General features: G+C 58.0%; 2 protein-coding genes across 2 annotated transcripts; one reads left to right on the top strand and one right to left on the bottom strand.

Annotated features, from left to right (window-relative positions):
• The first annotated feature begins 15,509 nt into the window (after nucleotides 1-15,509).
• Nucleotides 15,510-16,303, top strand: CALML6 (calmodulin like 6). Its single transcript, XM_036089600.2, has 4 exons — nucleotides 15,510-15,639; nucleotides 15,745-15,889; nucleotides 15,967-16,067; nucleotides 16,140-16,303. Exons 1-4 carry the CDS (start codon nucleotides 15,516-15,518, stop codon nucleotides 16,184-16,186), a joined length of 417 nt encoding a protein of 138 aa, XP_035945493.2. The 5' UTR covers nucleotides 15,510-15,515; the 3' UTR covers nucleotides 16,187-16,303.
• Nucleotides 16,304-16,575: 272 nt separating this feature from the next.
• TMEM52 (transmembrane protein 52) lies at nucleotides 16,576-18,481 on the bottom strand. Its single transcript, XM_078073900.1, has 5 exons — nucleotides 18,355-18,481; nucleotides 18,226-18,269; nucleotides 18,072-18,113; nucleotides 17,303-17,481; nucleotides 16,576-17,197 (listed from the first exon to the last, which is right to left on the bottom strand). Exons 1-5 carry the CDS (start codon nucleotides 18,418-18,420, stop codon nucleotides 17,022-17,024), a joined length of 507 nt encoding a protein of 168 aa, XP_077930026.1. The 5' UTR covers nucleotides 18,421-18,481; the 3' UTR covers nucleotides 16,576-17,021.
• Between the last annotated feature and the right edge of the window lie 181 nt (nucleotides 18,482-18,662).

Here is an 18,662-nt window from a genome sequence, read left to right as displayed (position 1 = left end):
AAGCTTCTCTTTGTGTGCTTATTGGGCACGTGCATATCTTCTTTGGAGGAATATCTATTCCAGATCTTTGCCTTTTTTTTGAACTTTTTTTTTGTTATGGTTGTTGAGTTATAAGTGCTCTTTATATATTCTGGACACTAGACCCTTATCAGATATGTGATTTGTAAATATTTTCTCCGGTTCTGTTAGTTGTTTTTTCACTCTGTTGATAGTGTCATTCGATGCACAAAAGTTTTTAATTTTGATAAAGTCCACTTTATCTCTTTTTTCTTTTTTGTTTCTTGGCTATTGTGTTTCTGGTGTCACATCTAAGAAACCGTTGCCAAATCTAAGTTTATGAAGATTTACTCCTGTGTTTTCTCCTAAGAGTTTTATGGTTTTAACTCTTACATTGAGGTCTCTGACCCATTTGGAGTTAATTTTCATATGTGGTGTGAGGTAGGGGTCCAACTTCATTCTTTTGTGTGTGGATATCCAGTGTTCCCAGCACCATTTGTTGAAGACTGTCCTTTCCCCATTGAATGGTCTTGGCACCCTTGCTGAAAATCAATTGACCACACATGTGAGGGTTTCTTTTTAGGCTCTCCATTGTGCTCCACTGGTCTTTATGACTGTTCTTATGAATACCACACTGTTTCAATCACTGTAACTTTGTAGATTTTTAAAAAATATTTTTAATTTTTATTTTTAAGTAATCTCTACACCCAATGTGGGGCTCAACTTACAACCCTGAGATCAAGAGTTGCATGCTCCATGGACTGAGCCAGCCAGATGCCCCAAATGAAGCTCTGATTTGTGGGTTTTATGCCAGAAATGTTTCAGGAGCCCATGAGTAGAGTGTCCTGGGTCAGGCGCTCACCCCTGGCCAAATAGTGGAGGACACCAGAGCATATGGCCCACAGGGCAGACCAAGAGGGACAATTTTATTTTTTGAGTAATCTCTATACCCAACGTGGGGCTCAAACTCATGACCCCCAGATCAAGAGTTGCACGCTCTACCAACTGAGCCAGTCGGGCGCCCTTGTATAGGTCTCATTTATTTATTTATTTTTATTTTTTTAAAGATTTTATTTATTTATTTGATAGAGAGAGAGACAGAGCGAGAGAGGGAACACAAGCAGGGGGAGTGGGAGAGGGAGAAGCAGGCTTCCCACCGAGCAGGGAGCCCGATGCGGGGCTCGATCCCAGGACCCTGGGATCATGACCTGAACTGAAGGCAGACGCTTAACGACTGAGTCACCCAGGTGCCCCCCTTGTATAGGTTTTAAATTGGGAAGTGTGAGTCCTCTGACTCTCCAACTCTGTTCTTCTTTTTCAAGACTGTTTTGGCTATTTTGAGTCCCTTGCAATTCCATAGGAGTTTGAGGAACTACTTTTCTTTTGCTGAAAATAAAAGGCCATTGGCATTTATCATCTACTTCTTAAAAAAAGATGAACTCAGGAGAAGGCCGTGGGTGGTGTCTCAGTCTTCCTGCCATTTGGAGGCAGTCAGCTCCCTTAAGGCCTGTGGCAGTGAGGACGACAAGTCCTGTCATGGTGATGGGAACCGCTGCGGGTCTAAGCAAGGGAAGGGCTCCCTCTGGCTGCCTCAGGGCAGGGTGAGCTGTGTGGAGGGTAGCACAGTGGGCTGGACAGGCTGGACAGGGCCATGTATTCTGGAATGGGGAGGCTGTGGTAGGTCAGGGATGAGGGCATGGAAGGAGCAGGGGCGACACCAGGGTGCCTCTGTGAACAGCTAGGTGGCGAGCTGGGAGGGTGGGGAGGGGCAGCTAGAGGGGGTAGTCTGATGGACAGGAGGAGAGTGTGCTGTGTCTCGGATCTCTCCAGTCTGAGATGCTTATAGATGTTGGGTGGAGAAGTGGGTGTGTGGTGAACACGCCACAGGCCAGTGAAGGGCCGTGGGGGAGTGTGTGTAGCTGAGGATGTCCCTGAGCTGCCAATGTCCCCCCGCCCCCCTCAGGAGAGGGGTGAGAAGGAAGAGAGCCCCAGAGAGAGGGAAGGGACTTTGCAGACAAAAGGGTGGTGCAGCCAGGGAGGTGGGGCTCAGCATGGGGGGGGGGTCCCAGGAATGGACACAGGAGCTGCAGGGCCTCAGAGTTGGCCTGGAGGAGAGGCATGTGTGAATATAGCCAGGAGGTTGGAAGGGAAGGGGCTCAGTGGGGAGCCAACTTCATGGAGGCCTTGAGGACCAGGTTTGGGGGCAATTCAGAAGGAAGGGGAGGTCAGTGCTTCCTGTCACCTTGCCTCCACTCCAGTGCCCCTCTGCAATAAGCCCCCAGTGCAGCAACCCACCTCAGCCCCGCACCACTGCCCTCTTTCCACTGCTGGGTGGCATGTCCTTATTTACTGGTTCTTGCTGTTTGGGCTCTCTGGGGAGCAGAGACCCCTGACCCAAGGCAGAACGCTGAGCAGGCCCTGAATAAATGAATTGCACAGGTGGTGGTGGGGTCTTGTTCCCTGGAGGGCCCCCTGCACCTGGTCCTGTTGGGCCCCCTTAGCACTGGTCAGCCAGCAGGGGGAGGACCCAGCCCTCACCCTGGGTCTCCTTCTCTTTCCCTTCCCCACCCTGGCGGCTGAGGGAGTTGACCTGGCCCCTCCTGCCTGCCCCAGCCGGTCCTCCCTCAGACCAGCTACCCTCATGCCCCTATGTGTGGCCCACCTGTCACGACAGTGGGATTGCCTTGGGAGCCCTGGCTAGGACCCCTGCCTAGGACCCCTGGCTAGGACCCAAGGGCTGCTCCAATAGCCAGAAACCCCAAACCATCTTCTTCTTCTTCTTTTTTTTTTTTTTTTTTAAGATTATTTATTTATTTGACAGAGAGAGAGCACAAGTAGGCAGAGCGGCAGGCAGAGGGAGAGGGAGAAGCAGGCTCCCCACGGAGCAGGGAGCCTGATGTAGGGCTCGATCCCAGGACCCTGGGATCTGACCTGAGCCAAAGGCAGACGCTCAACGACTGAGCCACCCAGGTGCCCCCCCAAACCATCTTCTGAAGTGAAGGTGGGTGCTCAGGGAGCTATAGGGGTATCTGTGGGAACAGCAAGGGGGGGTCACTGGGTTCCCACACTCTTCTGCTCCCACTTGTTCTTGGTCACCAGGCCCTGCTCCAAGTCAGGTGGGCACTTTACAGTCAGGCCAGGCACCAGTGCATGTCGCTGGGGCAGGCAGAGGGTAGTGGGACTGCGGCTGCCTCTCTGCAGGGCCCCTGAGCACCGCAATCCCCCCCCCCCCAGGGCCCCAGTCCTGCAGTGCTGGCCAGCCCCGGCTCTCTCTGAAGGTGCAGCCTGCCTCATCTCTGGAGACTGCCACTGGGGCCTGAGGGCTGTTTGTTAAGAATCCTGTCCCTGAGGGCCAGCCCACCCGCCACCTGGGAGGTGATGCAAGGTATGCCTGGGAAGGGCAATCAGAGGCAGGGCGGGGCAGGGGGGCCATCTGGCCTGAAGAAGGGTCGTGTGCAAGGGCAATGGTCTCAGAGGCTGGAGGACAGGGCACCCAAGGAGGTGAAGGAGGAGATGGTGGGCTGGGACCCCAAGCAGTAGGGGTGCTGGGAGGAGCCAGGAGCACCCACAGGCCCTTGGGCTGCCCCTCCTGAGGAGGCTGGGCCTGCAGGCACAGGGTGTTTTGGAAACCAGCAGGTGTGGCTAGGCCTGTGGGGCGGCTGCCCGGTGCCGGGGGCCCTGGAGATCTCCCTGTGACGCCCGTCTGGGACCAGCTGGGCCCCGCTGTAGTCCCCTGGGCATCTGCCCAAGGCTCATGCCCAGACCTGCTCTGGGGTACCTGGGTGGGGGAGGGGATGGCTTAGCCTGCTGGATCAAACTTCTAAGGGCCTGTCTGTCCTGCCCCATTGCCCCTCCAGCAGCCCCTGGTGGCCATGGGGCCCAGACCTTGGGTGGGCACTTTGGTGCCCAACCTCTGAGATACACCATGGGGAGGAAGCCACTGAAGAGAGTGCAGGGTGAGGGGCTTTGGGTCAGCCCTGACTGGGCACCATTTGGGGCACGGCGGAGGGCAGGATCATGGGTGCCCCACCCCTGCTGCCTGGCCCTGCCCCACAGGCTGTGGGTGCTGCTTTAGGCTAGGCTGAGTGGAGAGGTAGGGTAGGCAGTCCCCCTCTGCAAGGGGCTTCACCTTGAGCCTCAGTTTCCCCTCTGTGCAGGACGGACCTCCAGGCTTCTACCCCCCTCTGGCTGCTGGGCCAGCTGGAACGCCCGCCCCTGCAAAGGTCTGAGGCTTTTTTTTTTTTTTCCTTTTAAGGATTTTATTTATTTCTTTGAGAGAGAGAGAGAGAGAGAGAGAGAGAGCACAAGCAGGGAGGAGAGCCAGAGGGAGAAACAGACTCCCCCCGGAGCAAGGAAGGAGCCTGACGCAGGGCTGGATTCCAGGACCCTAGAATCATGACCCCGGCCAAAGGCAGACGCTTGACTGACTGAATCGCCCAGGCATCCCAGGTCTGAGGCTCTTGATGCGTTTAAAACCTCTTTCAGCTTCGGACAAAATGTCCTTGGTGTGGTCACGTGTAAACGAGACTGAGGGAGAGAAGAAGAGCCTCAGAGCCCCTCGGAGGAGCAGGGTCACAGGGCACAGGGCACAGGGCGCGCCAGCTGTGAGCCCCTGGGGGCCAGGACGGTCACACGGCAGCCGCGCAGGGTCCCAGGACGCCAAGACCGGGAGCCGTGGTCCCCCTGGGTGCGAAGGGCCATCTGGGGACCGGGGTGCTTCTCTGGGGGCCTGGACATTCAGGGTCGGAGGCCCCGCAAGGCCCGCGGCAGCTGCGCTTTTCCACGCTCGGCGCCCCGCCCCGCTCCCCGCCACCTGCGCGGCGCCTTAGGGGTGAACGAAAGGCAGATTTATGTCTATTTTCCTCCTGACAAAAGTGGGACCTGAAGTGAGGTTTCGAGGGCAGGGTTATGAGTCGGAGGGCGGGACTAGCCGGCGACGCCGGCCCAGTTCCAGCCGCTGGACGGCGGACCCCAGACCCCAAACGCCGCGGGCGGAAAACTGGGGGCCCGTCTGGCTCCACGTGGCCCACGAGCGCCGCCTGGTGCCGGCGTGTGGAGAGGCCGCGGGCGGGCCGGCGAAGGGCCGGGGGCGGGGCCTGTGCTGCGCGCCGTGCCGGGGCGGGGCCTGTGCTGAGTGACGGATAGGAGGCGGGGCCGAGGCCGAGAGGCGGACCCTGGCGGGGCCCGCGCCCAGCGCGGCCTCGAGCTAGGCCGGGGCCCGGGCGGGAGAAGCGCCCTCCCGGGCACCGACCGGGCAGTGGGCTGGGAGTCGGCACTCCCCAGGAAGAGCCCGGTGGCCGCGGTGGTTTGTTCCGAGACGGCTTGTGCTTCGCTCAAGCCGCCCTGGTTCGGCGCCGGTTACCGGCAGCGCCTCCCTCGCCCACTCCCTAAGCAAAAACAAACCCCTGGAACTCCTTCCGCTGCTTCCTCGTGTCTGGATTTCGAAATTAATCGCAATCTCGGCGGTCGGAGAAGGCAGTCAGATTGATGTTGACTTCAGTGTGGAGATTTCCTTGTGAATCAATAAGTGATCGATATTTAGACCCAGGGGGTGCTGGAGAATGATGTTCAGGGGCTGCGCCCGCACACCCGGCACGCGTGCAGAGCGCGGGGTGCAGAAGGTCTCACATCCCAGGACGCGCCCCCCCTGCAGCCCTGCAGCCCCCTCCCAGCCCCGCCAGCCCTGCAGCCCTGCACCCCCGACCTCCCCGCCAGCCCCGCCAGCCCTGCAGCCCTGCAGCCCCACCAGCCCTGCAGCCCTGCAGCCCCGCCAGCCTCACCAGCCCTGCAGCCCTCTAGCCCCCTCCCAGCCCCGCCAGCCCTGCACCCCTGTAGCCCCCTCCCAGCCCCGCCAGCCCTGCAGCCCCACCAGCCCCGCAGCCCTGCAGCCCCGCCAGCCTCACCAGCCCTGCAGCCCTCTAGCCCCCTCCCAGCCCCGCCAGCCCTGCACCCCTGTAGCCCCCTCCCAGCCCCGCCAGCCCTGCAGCCCCACCAGCCCCGCAGCCCTGCAGCCCCGCCAGCCTCACCAGCCCTGCAGCCCTGCAGCCCCCTCCCAGCCCCGCCAGCCCTGCAGCCCCGCCAGCCCCACCAGCCCTGCACCCCTGCAGCCCCTCCCAGCCCCGCCAGCCCTGCAGCCCCACCAGCCCCGCAGCCCTGCAGCCCCGCCAGCCTCACCAACCCTGCAGCCCTGCAGCCCCCTCCCAGCCCCGCCAGCCCTGCAGCCCCGCCAGCCCCACCAGCCCTGCACCCCTGCAGCCCCTCCCAGCCCCGCCAGCCCTGCAGCCCCACCAGCCCTGCAGCCCTGCAGCCCCGCCAGCCTCACCAGCCCTGCAGCCCTCTAGCCCCCTCCCAGCCCCTCCAGCCCTGCAGCCCCTCCAGCTCTCTTGGCCGCTCTCCCTCCCGCCTTCCTGCGGCAGCCTTGCTTTGAAGGTTGTGTCCTGTGAACAGAAAGCAGCAGGGATCTGTTTTGTTTTTGAGTCTGACAGTCGGTGATTGCTTTAAATGCATTGTTTTGATTATTGATGTATTTGGATTTCTTTTTAAAAATAAACAATTTTTTTTAAGGGGGCGCCTGGGTGGCTCAGTCGGTTAAGTGTCCCATTCTTGATTTCGGCTGAGGTCTTGATCTTGGGGTCCTGGGATCAGGCCCACATGGGGCTCCTGGCTCACACAGAGTCGACTTGTCCCTCTCCCTCTGCTTGTCCCCTGCTCATGCTCTCTCTCTCACTCTCAGTCTCTCTCAAATAAATAAATAAATAAAATCTTTTAAACATTTTAAAAAATAAAATTTTAAAAAGATTAATATTTTATTTAAATTCAATTTAGTTAACATACAGTGTATTATTAGTTTCAGAGGTAGAATTCAGTGATTCATCAGTTGCGTACAACACCCAGTGTTCATTACATCACATGCCCTCCTTAATGCCCATCACCCAGTTACCCCATCCCGCCCAGCCACCCTCAGTTTGTTCCCTAGAGTTAAGAGTCAAAATAAACTTTATTTTTAGAACAGTTTTAGGTTTACAGAAAAACTGCTGAGAGTACAGAGTTCCCATGCCCTTCACACTCGGTCAGGTCTGTTAGGAACATCTTACATTAGCATGATCTTACATTAGCATGATCTTACATTAGCATGATACATTTGACGTCACAGTCAACCAATATTGACATATTATTATTAATTAAAGTCTATGCTTTATTCAGATTTCCTTTTTTTTTTTTTAAACATTTTATTTGACAGAGAGAGAGACAGCCAGAGAGGGGACACAAGCAGGGGGAGTGGGAGAGGGTGAAGCAGGCTTCCCACCAAGCAGGGAGCCCGATGTGGGGCTTGATGTGGGCCTCGATCCCAGGACCCTGGGATCTTGACCTGAGCCGAAGGCGGATGCTTAACGACTGAACCACCCAGGCGCCCCATAGATTTCCTTGGTTTTTAACAACTATCCTCTTTGTGTCCCAGGATCTCATCTTGCATTGAGTCATCATGTCTCTTTGAGCTACTCTGGGCTGTGACAGTTTCTCAGACTTTCTCTTTATTTTGATGACACTGACAGTTTTGAAGATCAGGACATTTTGTAGAATGTGCCTCTACCAGGTTTTGTCTGGGGTTCTCTCGCGGTTAGATTGGGATTGCGGGTTTCGGGAGGATGACTGCGGAGGAGCTGTACCCTTCTTCTCGCATTACGTCAGGGGTACCTGCTGTCACCGTGACCCATCAGTGCAATGCTGACCTTGGTCACCTGACAGAGTCAGCACCCATCTCTCCCTTTCCATACTTTACTACTCTGTGGAAGGGAGTCACTCTTGGGGCCCAGGGTGTGTTCCCCCTGCTTGAGGCTAGAGTATCTGCACGAATATTTAGAATTCTTCTGTGTGGGAGATTTGACTCTTCTCTCCATTTGTTTATTCCACCGCTTATACCAGTATCGACCCATCAATATTTACTTATGTTTATCGTGGTGGTAAGATATACGTAACATAAAATTTGCCATTTTAACTGTACAGTTTTGTGGCTCGAGTACATTCCTGTTGTTGTGCTGCTGTCCATTTTAAGGGCTTTTCACCCTTCCCACCTGGAACTCTGTGCCCATTAAACACCAACTCCCCATCCTCCTCCCCCAGCCTCTGGCGCCGCCCAGCACTCTCCTTTCTGTCTCTGTGAACTTGATGACTCTAGGGACCTCATATAAGTGGAATCATACAATATCTGTCCTATTTATAAATGGAAGTATAATTAACATACAGTGTTATATTAGTTTCAGGTATGTAACATAATGATCCAACACGTGTATACATTCCTCAGGGCTCATCCCCTTTGTTTCCGCCAACCCCCTCCAGCCTCCCCTCTGACAACCACCAGTCTGTTCCCTGTATTTAAGAGTTTTTTTGTTTATCCATTTGTTTTGTTTCCTAAATTCCACATCTGAGTGAGATCATATGGTATTTGTCTTTCTCTAACTTATTTCACTTAGCATCATACTCTCTGGGTCCCTCCATGTTGTTGCAAATGGCAAGATTTCATGCTTTTTTTTATGGCTGAGTGATATCTATGCCGCCTCTTTTTTTTTTTTTTTTTTTAAGATTTTATTTATTTATTTGCAAGAGAGAGAATGAGAGACAGAGCGCAGGAGAGGGAGGAGGGTCAGAGGGAGAAGCAGACTCCCTGCTGAGCAGGGAGCCCGATGCGGGACTCGATCCCAGGACTCCAGGATCATGACCTGAGCCGAAGGCAGTCACTTAACCAACTGAGCCACCCAGGTGCCCTTCTTTTCTTTTTTTAAGATTTATTTGTTTATTTGGAGGTGGGGAGAGGAGCAGGAGGAGAGGAAGAGAGAATCCTAAACAGACTCCCTGCTAAGCAGGGAGCCCGACTCGGGGCTCCATCCCACGACCCTGAGATCATGACCTGAGCCGAAACCATGAAGCAGACACTTAACCAGCTGCGCCTCCCAGGCACTCCTGTATGTTTTCTTAGTATTTGTCCTTCTGAGACTGTCTTCCAGTTTCTTCCATGTGGTAGCAGGTGTCAGGAGTTCCTCCTTTTTAAGGCCAAATAATAACAATTCCATTGTATGTTGTATTAGGGTTCTCCAGAGAAACAGAACATACACACAGATACATGTGTAAAATATATAGCGATGAGGAGATTGATTATAGGAATTGGTCCATGCGGTTGTGGAGGCCAAGACGTTCCCCAATCTGCCCTCTGTGGGCTGGAGGCGCAGAAAACTGGTGGTGTGATTCAGTCTGAGTCTGACGGCCAGAGCGGCAGGAGGGCTGACTTGCAAAAGCAGGAGAAGATGGATGTTCCACTCAGGCAGAGAGCAAACTCATTCTTCCTCTTCCTCTTTTTGTTTTATCGGGGCCCTCAACAGATTGGACAATGCACACCTGCCTTGGCAAGGATGATTTCCTTACTCGGTTTATGGAATCAGATGCTTATCTCTTGCAGGGACGCTCTCACAGACACATCCAGAAGTAAGGGTTGACCAGCTGCCTGGGTGCCCTCAGCCCAGTCAAGCTGACACATACCATTAACTACCGCAGATGTATATATGATGTTTCGTTTATCCATCTGTCCATTGGTGTACATTTGGGTTGTTTCTACCTTTTACGTATTGTGAATAATGCTGCTAGGAACACAGGTGTACAAATATCTGTTCAGGTCCCTGATTTTCAGTTCTTTTAGGTACAGACAGAATTGGAACTGCTGGGTCATATGGTCATTCTGTGCCTACTTTCTGCAGGAATCTCCATGCTGTTTTCCATAGCAGGCTTAGTGTCCCACAGTCCCACCAGCTGTCCACAGCGTCCCAATTTCTCCACATCTTCCCTAACACTTGTTTTCTGTTTTTTTTATCGTAGCCATCCTAATGGGTGTGAAATGATAGATCATTGTGGTTTCGACTTGCATTTTCCTAACGATTAGTGATGTTGAGCATCTTTTCATGTTTTTCTTTGTCATGTGTGTATCTTTTTTGGTAAAATGTCTATTCAAGTCCTTTGCCCACTTGTGAATTGGGTTGTTTATTTTTGTTGCTGTTGAGCTGTAGGGATTAAATATTCTGGATATGAATCCCTTATCAGGGACGCCTGGGTGGCTCAGTCAGTTAAGCGTCTGCCTTCGGCTCAGATCATGATCTCAGGGTCCTGGTCGAGCCCCGCGTCGGGCTCCCTACTCAACGGGGAGCCTGCTTCTCCCTCTACCTCTTCCCCTGCTCATGCTCTCTCTCTCTCAAATAAATAAATAATCCCTCATCAGATATGTGATTTGTGAATATTTTCTTCCAGTCTGTGGGGTGCCTTTTCACCCTGTTGATGGTGTGCTTTGATGCACAATGGATATTTATTTTATACTTGGGTTATAATCTGATCCTACTTGATTTCTTTTCTTGCTCACATTGTTCCAGCCTCAGCCCCTGGGAGCTCTGTCAGGTGGCTGGGGTTACTTTTACGACATTACTTGCTGCTTTCTAGTTATGCTGCTTTTCTTAGGCTTCCGTCTTCTTTCCTGAGTTCTGTTGGGTTCATTACATTTTCTTTATTCCTTTTTCCCTCCTAGATATGGAAGTTACACAATCCATTTCTATTATTTTAGTGGTTAACTTAAAGTTCCACATACATTGTAATCTCAGCAACCAGCTCTGGCCATTCCTGAACGCTGCTGGGGCCTTACACTCGCATCCCTCCCCATCTGCCGTGGTTGCTGGTCCAGAGCTGGGGTTTGTTTTTACGCCCCTTGTCCAGGCCGGGCTCCCCCGAGCAGACCCCGAAACAAAGACTCAAGACTAGGACACGGAGTTTTTCTTGGGGTTGTAGGAGGTAAGAGGGGTGGGAAGGGGGCATTCCTGGGGCTGAGCAGGGGACACTGTGGGCAACGAACAGGCTCAGCACACTGGGACCCTGAGGAGCCCGTGTCACGGGCGCAGCGCCGCTGCTGGTGGGCAAGGAGGCTGGCTGCAGGCGCCGTGCAGAGTGTGCGTCCCGGCCCGTGGCCTGCCCTGTGCTGGTTTAGGACGCCTCAGGCGGAAGCTGCAGGAAGAGGGGCAGCTCTGAGAGCCAGTGGTAGGTGCAGAGTCTCACGCCTGCCTCGGTTATGCCTCCAGCCCCTCAAAGGAGCCCCTGGGGCTGCCCGTGCTCCCCCAGCTCCTGCCAGCTCAGTCCATTGGTCCCTTCATCCTTCGCTGTCCTTGAGCTGTCAGACCCAACTCGTCCCCAGCTGGGTTATGCTGCAAATTACCCCTGGCTGTTGGCCTAGTGGCTAGGAGGGGAGGTGGCTGTCCTAACGGGGCTAAATGTTGCCTGGGGGGGTTGGTGGGGAGGCCTCAGAATTCTAGCTCAGCTGAGGCGGGGGTGCAGCTCTTCCCAGGGAGAGGTGAGCAAACCCTGAAGGTGCAGAAGGTTCAGAGGAGTCTGGGCCTTAGAGCTGAGGGGGACAGGCACCCGGATGTCCCCACACACATGGCAAGGTCCCAGCTTTCCCCAGCAGGGTCCTGACAACAGGTCAGGTGCTGGGCAGCCGCCACCTGCTCTCTCGTCGCCCTCGGCCCAATCCAGGACGGTGACCGTTGCAGCAGGTGAGCCACCGGGAGGAATGTGTGCCCAGCCCCAGGGTGCCTTGTCGCAGCCGGCCGGTGAGGGATCCATCTCTAATGCCCCCTCTAGCTGTGCATTGGGTCCCACGGAAGCTGACCCCGAGATGGAGTTTGGGTATGAGCTGTGCACAAGGCGTCAACCCCAGAGACAGGGAGGGGGCAGGATCGGGCAGAGGGAAGTCCGGCTGTGCCCGAAGCCTCAGGCCAGCCATGGGGACTCAGCCTGCGTGAAATTACCTGTTCAGAGGTTCTACCTGGGGCCACAGTGGCCGGCGACCTGGGTCTGTACCTGAGGCTGCCCTGGAAGGGTCAGGGCCTTGTGCTCTTGTCTCACTGGGGACCCCCCAGCGCCAGCGTCTATGGGTTTCTTTGCTCTTCCAGGGAGGGGTCACTGGGGAGGCACTTGCTGGTGGGGAAGGGCTGGGATCGCTTTGTCACCACGCAGCCTTTCACTACACCCTGGCCTGGGTTTCCAGTCTGTGAGTCCAGCTGCTCTCTTCAGGTGCCCATGCCTCCTTCCTGCCCAGAGGAAATTCCACGTGCCCTGCAGTTGGGAGGGTGGTCCTGAAGGCCCAGACACAGATGCCCAGGTTCCTGGGGCATACTGCCTTCAGTGGCCTTCTGTATCAGTCGGAATCTCCAGAAAAACAGGCCAATAGGAGTGGGAGGGAGAGAGAGAGTGAGGGAGAGAGGTTGATTTATTTTAAGGAATTGGGTCCCTTTGTGACGATTGTGGGGCTGGTGAGTTCAGAGGCCTGAGACCCAGGGAGAAGCTGATGTTGCAGCTCGAACCCAGAGGCCCTCTGGAGCAGAATTCCCTCCTCCTCTGGGGAGCTCACTCTTTTTCTCTTAAGGTCTTCAACTGATTGGATGAGGCCCACCCACATTATGAGGGTCATCCGCTTTATTCAAAGTCTACTGATTTATTTTATTTTTATTCTTTTAAAAGATTTTATTTATTTATTTGACAGAGAGAGACACAGCGAGAGAGGGAACACAAGCAGGGGGAGTGGGAGAGGGAGAAGTAGGCTTCCTGCTGAGCAGGGAGCCCGATGTGGGGCCTGATCCCAGGACCCTGGGATCAAGACCTGAGCTGAAGGCAGACGCTTAACGACTGAGCCACCCAGGCGCCCCAGGATGGTCAGTTTTATATGTTTTTTTTTTTTTTTACCAAATTAAAAAAAAAAGATCATGGTATGTAACAGATGTTCAGTACATGTCAGTTCTCCCTGAGTAATATTTCATGTTGATTTCACCACTGTAATCAATAAATATATGAACAAAACCCCCTTCTTAACGACATCTAGACTAGTGTCTGAGCAGAAGTCTGGGCTCTGCAGTCTAGCTACACGCGCGAAATTAGCCCCCGGGCCTGCTTTCTCCTCAGGCCCCGCCCTGTCTCGGGCCGGCGCCCATTGGCTTCCTGCCTCGCATGTTTGGGCTTGTAGAGGGGACTAGTTTACTGAAATGTTTCTGACTCCTGTTCTAGTTTGAGGTTTTCAAGGGAAGGGAGTGGGAGAGTCTCTTCTCATCATCACAAAGCCTGAAACCAGAACCAGAGAGAGTAGCCAGGGCAAAGGTAGGGGGCCACCCCCAGACCTGGAGCCTGCTTTCCCTTCAACCCTGTCCCCTGGGCCTTCTGGCCTGGTGCCCGCCGGAGCCATGCTGGCCGTCAGCACAAATCTTGCGGCCTCAGCAGCTGGCCTGGGCCTCAGTGGGGAGCGTCCTGGAGGCTTCAGACGTTCGGGCAGACCCAGAGCCGGGCTGCTGGGGGCACATCCCACCTGCTCAGATCACCGGGCAGGCATGGGCTGGGGCTGCCGTGTGTCTGTGTGACTCTGGGGGGCCACACACAGGCGTGAGGGTATTAGGTGGGGGCACCCATCTGTGACTATCCCTGGGGGGAGCTGGAGGCCGGGATGGGAGGAGTCCCCTCAACCCACAAGGCTCCCACCTGTAACCGCAAGCCTCGGAGCCCTGTGGCCAGGCCAGTGGGTCTTGTGCCCCGTGCCGTGGTGGGAGGGAGGAGGCCCTCGGTGGACGGGAGGGTGGCTGCCTGGGCCCGAGGGCTGAGCGCGCGCGCGCAGTCATGTGTGCACGCTGTCCAGGCAGCTCGTCACCGAACGGCCAGGCCGTGAGCCTCCCTCGGGAGCCAGCTTTGCTGTTCTGAGTGCAAGGGAGGTCAGGTTTCTCTGAGAAACCCCAGAATAGCCCCTGGCTGCTCAGAGGAAACCTGGTCTGGCCTCCTGGTAGCCAGTCTGGCCCCCTGGTCCTGTCCGTCTTGCCCTCTGGCCCCCACCCCATGTCCAGCTGTCTCCTCCCCGGACTGCCGACTTCCAGCCCCTTCTGCACAGGGTGGCCAGAGGGATGCATTCGTTCTCTCAACCTGTCTTTAGAGACTGCCTGCAAAGCACTGGGCCCATAGGGATATGGGGGTGTCACGGGGCCAGGGTGGGCATTCAGAAAGAACACTCGTACGTGAGTGATGACAGGCCGTGCGAGGGTCCTGCGGCAGAACGGTGGAAGGGCAGCCGCTGCCGAGAAGGAGATTCGAGGAGGCTGACACGGTGAAGAGGAGACAGCAAAGGGAGAACACGTGTACAAACACTCTGGGCCCCCCGGGCCACCCAGCAGCCCCTTTCCTACCCTTGGCCCTCAGCCCATGCTGTCTATCTGGGCTTTGGCTCCAGAGGGCTGAGGCTGGGGTAGGGCCTTAGCCGGGACCTAGGATCTGAAAGGGAGCTTCAGGGTGAGGGGATGCTCAGGCCAAGGAGGGCCAGAAAGGGGCTATGGGGGGAAGGGCCAAGCCTGTCCCAAAATAGGGCTGCAGGATCTCCTAGCCATACAAGGATCTTGGAATCTGGACTCTGGGGACCCCAGGCAGCTGGGCCCAGCTAAAATGCGGCTGACACCCCTCTGCCCCTGGTCGCTAGTGCCACTGTGCAGTGCTCTCCCGGTCAGCCATAGACATGGTAAGGCTGCTCCCGGCACCCGGCAGAGCCCCTGCTGGGCTGGCTGGGTGGTGGAGCGGGGGCTGGGGGGACAGAGGACAGGACAGGGCCTCCAAGCACAGGCACGGGCTGGGGCCTTACCCGAGAGTGTGACTGCCTCCCTGGGAATCGAGGGAGCAGTTCAGCAGGGCTGGAGGGAGAGGGCAGAGTGCGGCAGCCAAGGCTGAGCCCTGCTGGCTGCTGATGCCACCCTCTCTCTGGTGGCCGGGATGGGGGAGCCCTTTCTGAAAGCTGCCATGGCAGTGGTGGGCAGGGGAGGTCAGGGGCCATAGACCATCCCCAGAAACGCCAGAACAGGCTGGGGTCCTTCACTCTCACCCGGGTCATGCTCCCCCATGGCGTCCTTCACCTGGTCTCACCTGGTGTCCACTGCCTCCGCCCCAGAGCCTGGGCCTGCCTGACACTCCCTCATGGGGCTGGCCTGAGCCTTGGTGCTCACACCTGGCCTCGGCCTCATGTGTCCTTCCCCTGAAGCTACCTGACACCGTCCCACTCAGCCCTCGACACCGATCCCTTGTGCCACCTTATCTGGAAGCTGCTCTGGGCTGGGGGCCCCCTTCCTTAACCATGGGCCCGGAAGGGTTGCCAGGTGGATGGACAGGGTGGGGGGCCGTGGGTGCTGGGGCCTCCACCCTCCCTTGGACTGAGGGGCAGAGGAGGCCCCGGTGAAGCTAGGCTGGGGCCCCCACCCTCCCTTGGACTGAGGGGCAGGGGAGGCCCCGGTGAAGCTAGGCTGGGGCCCCCACCCTCCCTTGGACTGAGGGGCAGGGGAGGCCCCGGTGAAGCTAGGCTGGGGCCCCCACCCTCCCTTGGACTGGGGGGCAGGGGAGGCCCCGGTGAAGCTAGGCCGGGGTCCTTGCAGACGGAGCGCCTGACAGCCGAGCAGATCCAGGAGTACAAGGGGGTCTTTGAGATGTTCGACGAGGAGGGCAACGGGGAGGTGAAGACTGGAGAGCTGGAGCGGCTCATGAGCCTGCTGGGCATCAATCCCACCAAGAGTGAGCTGGCCTCCATGGCCAAGGACGTGGACAGAGACAGTGAGGCCAGGCAGGGGGCAGTCCTGGGGGGGGTCACCTGTGTGAGCGGGGAGGGCCGCACCAGCTCACCCTCATGCGGCCCACCCTGCTGCTTGCTCCCTGCAGACAAAGGATTCTTCAACTGTGACAGCTTCCTGGCCCTGATGGGGATTTACTGGGAGAAGGCCCAGAACCAGGAGGGCGAGCTGAGGGCAGCGTTCCGTGTCTTCGACAAGGAGGGCAAGGGCTACATCGACTGGGACACGCTCAAGTAGGGCCTGGAGCTGGGGAGGGGGTGGGCGAGGGCCAGAACCCTATGCGCTGCCACTCAGCGTGGGGGCCCCGCAGGTACGTGCTCATGAACGCAGGTGAGCCCCTCAATGAGGCAGAGGCCGAGCAGATGATGAAGGAGGCTGACAAGGACGGGGATGGGACCATTGACTACGAGGGTGAGTGAGGGACGGGCCTGGGAGCCGGGTGGCTGGGCCAGGCTGGTGGCTGACCTGTCCTTCTGCTCCCAGAGTTTGTGGCCATGATGACCGGAGAGTCCTTCAAGCTGGTCCAGTAGGAGCAGGTGCTGTGGCCACGGGAGGCCTGCCCGAAGAAGGCCACTGCTTGCGGCTGCCCCCACAGCACCGCCCACCCCACCCACCCCCACCTCTGGCCAATAAACGCTCCTGCCAGACTACTGTGTGTTCCTACCTAGCCCAGAAAGGCTGGCAAAGATCTGGGACTGGAGAAAGGAGAGGGTTTTCCTAGGGCAGCCACGGCACATGGCCCGTCACTCCTGCTGTGACATCTGACACCACCCACTGCTCGGCTCTGGGCTCTGGACACCAGCCTGAAAGCCAGATCGGGGGCAGGTCGAAGACTACCACTTGCCCTTCTGCCCGCACTGGGGGGGGGGGGGGGGGCTACCCACAGGCCCCTCCCAGAGCCTTTTCCTACAGATGGAGATCACTTAGGTACAAACTTTATTCTCTCTCCAAAAAGCTGGGGGTGTCACAGCCAGCCCCGAGCCCTGAGGCTTAGGCCCGTGGGGTCAGGGCCGAATGAAGCGGCCTGTGTGTGTGGGGGCATGTGCGTGCTCGACACAGGGCCAGCTGGCTGGGCTGCCTGGCGTTACACAGCAGCAAGGCCGGGGCTGCGGCAGTGTGCTGGGGGGCTGGCCTTCCCTGGGGACGGATGGCAGGGGTGTGCTGGGGGGGTCCCTGGCTGCGAGTGGCCTTGCGCCAGTCCCCTCTGAGCACAGGGTAGCTGGCAGAATTGGGAGGTTCAAGAGAGTTTTCCTCTGCCCTTGAGGGGCACCAGGGCTCTAGCCAGGGGGGTTGGGCATTGGTGCCTGGCTCCTGGAGCCCCGCCGGTATCTCTAGGCCTCAGGCCCCAGGGAGAGGACTGGGTTACTAAGAGGGGGGTGGCTCTTCCTGGCTGGGTTTGGCCATCTTGACAGCCTCTTCATAGGAGGGTGGCAGCTCAGGGGCATACAGGCTGTAGGCAGGAGGGGTCATGGAGTCGAGGTCCAGCTCCCCAAAGGGAAGGGGCAGCCGCATGCCCAGCGGGTACTGCACAGAGCTGTAAGCTGCAGGGAACCAGAGCGGGTTTGTGGGGATGAGTCTGCTCTCACCTGCCCCCCACTCCGCCCTGCAGGCAGGCAAGCCAACAGGTGAGGTCTGCAGGCACTCACAAGTCACTGTGCTGTGCACTGGGCTGTCACTATCCATAGGGCTGACCGTCAGGTCACAAGGCTGAGGTGTTGGTGGCAGGTGCGGCTGGCTGTGTACCCGTTTCCGGAGGCAGCAGAACCGGACACAGCTGGCTGTGACCCCACACAGCAGCAGCAGAAGGACAGCGAGTAAGATAAGCCTGTGCAGGGAGGAGCGAGACCCTACCACTGGACTGACCCCAGGCCGCTGGGCACCACCCAAGACAGGACAATGGGCAGGACCAAAGAAAACCAGAGAATGTCTCTCCAGGCCGGAGACCTCCTTCCAGGCCAGAGCTGGGCCCGAGGAGCTCGCCGTCCTGGCATCCTGCTGCCGGGCCTGTCCTGGCTCTCTCCAGGGCTGGCCACAAGTGCCTTGGGCTCACTCCCAGGACACACCGTCCCAGGCCATCCGCACAATCCTGTGCCCAGACCAATGACCATGTCCACAGGGGCCTCCTGCAGGGGTGAGGAAGGAGGGGCTGGGAAGTGGGCAAGCGAGCTATGAAGGGAAGTCCTGCCAAGGGCCTGCGTGCCCAGAGCAGTCCCGAACTGGGGCAGGGCCCACAAGAGAGGCCGCCCTGGTGCTGAGGGCAGGAAGCAGGGGCCAGCCTGGGAGGCTGCTGAGGGCCCCAGCGCCTTCCTATCAGCGCCCGGAAGGGGACAGCGCTGGCGACTCCTCATCCGTGAGCCAGGAGGGGTGGGGGTCTGGTGGGCCTGGCCGGGGGAGAACGCGGCGGCCTGCACTTACCCCACGTGCCACAGGCTGCTCCAGCGGGCCTGGGGCGGGCACCTGCGGGGACGGCGACACGTGGAGCAGGCGGGGCATCCTCCGGGCCGACGGCCCCGCCCGAGCCTCCCCCACAGGGCGGGGCCAGGCCCCGGCTCCCACCCCCCTGACTTACAGGTCCGACGGGTCGCAGCTGCCGTCCGCGAAGCCCAGCGCCACCTGTGGGGACAGGGGTGAGCCCGGGCCGGGGCGCGCCGAGCGCAGACCCGCCCCGCGGTGCCCGAGCCGAGCGCCGGCCACCCACCTGCGGCAGCGGCAGGAGCGGCGGCAGCAGTAGAAGCGCCCGGGAGGCCGGCGCCCCCACCACCATGCTCGGCGCGGACGGGGAGCGGGGGCCCGCCGGCCGCGCCGCTTTATGGAGGCCCCGCCCCGCGCAGGCCCCGCCCCCGAGACGCGTAGCCACGCCCCAGTGCCCCCGCCCGCCGGAGGCCTGTCCCGCGGCCGCACCCCCGATCCCCTGGCCCCAAGCCCCGCCCGCCAGAGGCACCGCCTCTCGAAGCCACGCCCAAATCGAGCCCCGCCTCACGGCCCCGCCCGCCACGCTGGTCCCCG

This window comes from Halichoerus grypus, chromosome 5, assembly GCF_964656455.1.
Source record: "Halichoerus grypus chromosome 5, mHalGry1.hap1.1, whole genome shotgun sequence".
In the NCBI taxonomy this organism is placed as follows: domain Eukaryota; kingdom Metazoa; phylum Chordata; class Mammalia; order Carnivora; family Phocidae; genus Halichoerus; species Halichoerus grypus.
Note: the sequence above shows the minus strand (reverse complement) of the source record. Positions and strands in the feature narration are given on the sequence as shown.

Coding starts and splice junctions, on each gene's coding strand:
- CALML6 (XM_036089600.2), top strand. CDS start 15,516: ATGTTCGACGAGGAGGGCAACGGGGAGGTGAAGACTGGAGAGCTGGAG. Junction 15,640..15,744: donor CAAGGACGTGGACAGAGACA/GTGAGGCCAGGC, acceptor TGCTCCCTGCAG/ACAAAGGATTCTTCAACTGT. Junction 16,068..16,139: donor TGGGACCATTGACTACGAGG/GTGAGTGAGGGA, acceptor TTCTGCTCCCAG/AGTTTGTGGCCATGATGACC.
- TMEM52 (XM_078073900.1), bottom strand. CDS start 18,420: ATGGTGGTGGGGGCGCCGGCCTCCCGGGCGCTTCTACTGCTGCCGCCG. Junction 18,270..18,354: donor CGCTCCTGCCGCTGCCGCAG/GTGGGTGGCCGG, acceptor CTGTCCCCACAG/GTGGCGCTGGGCTTCGCGGA. Junction 17,198..17,302: donor AGTGCACAGCACAGTGACTT/GTGAGTGCCTGC, acceptor GGTTCCCTGCAG/CTTACAGCTCTGTGCAGTAC.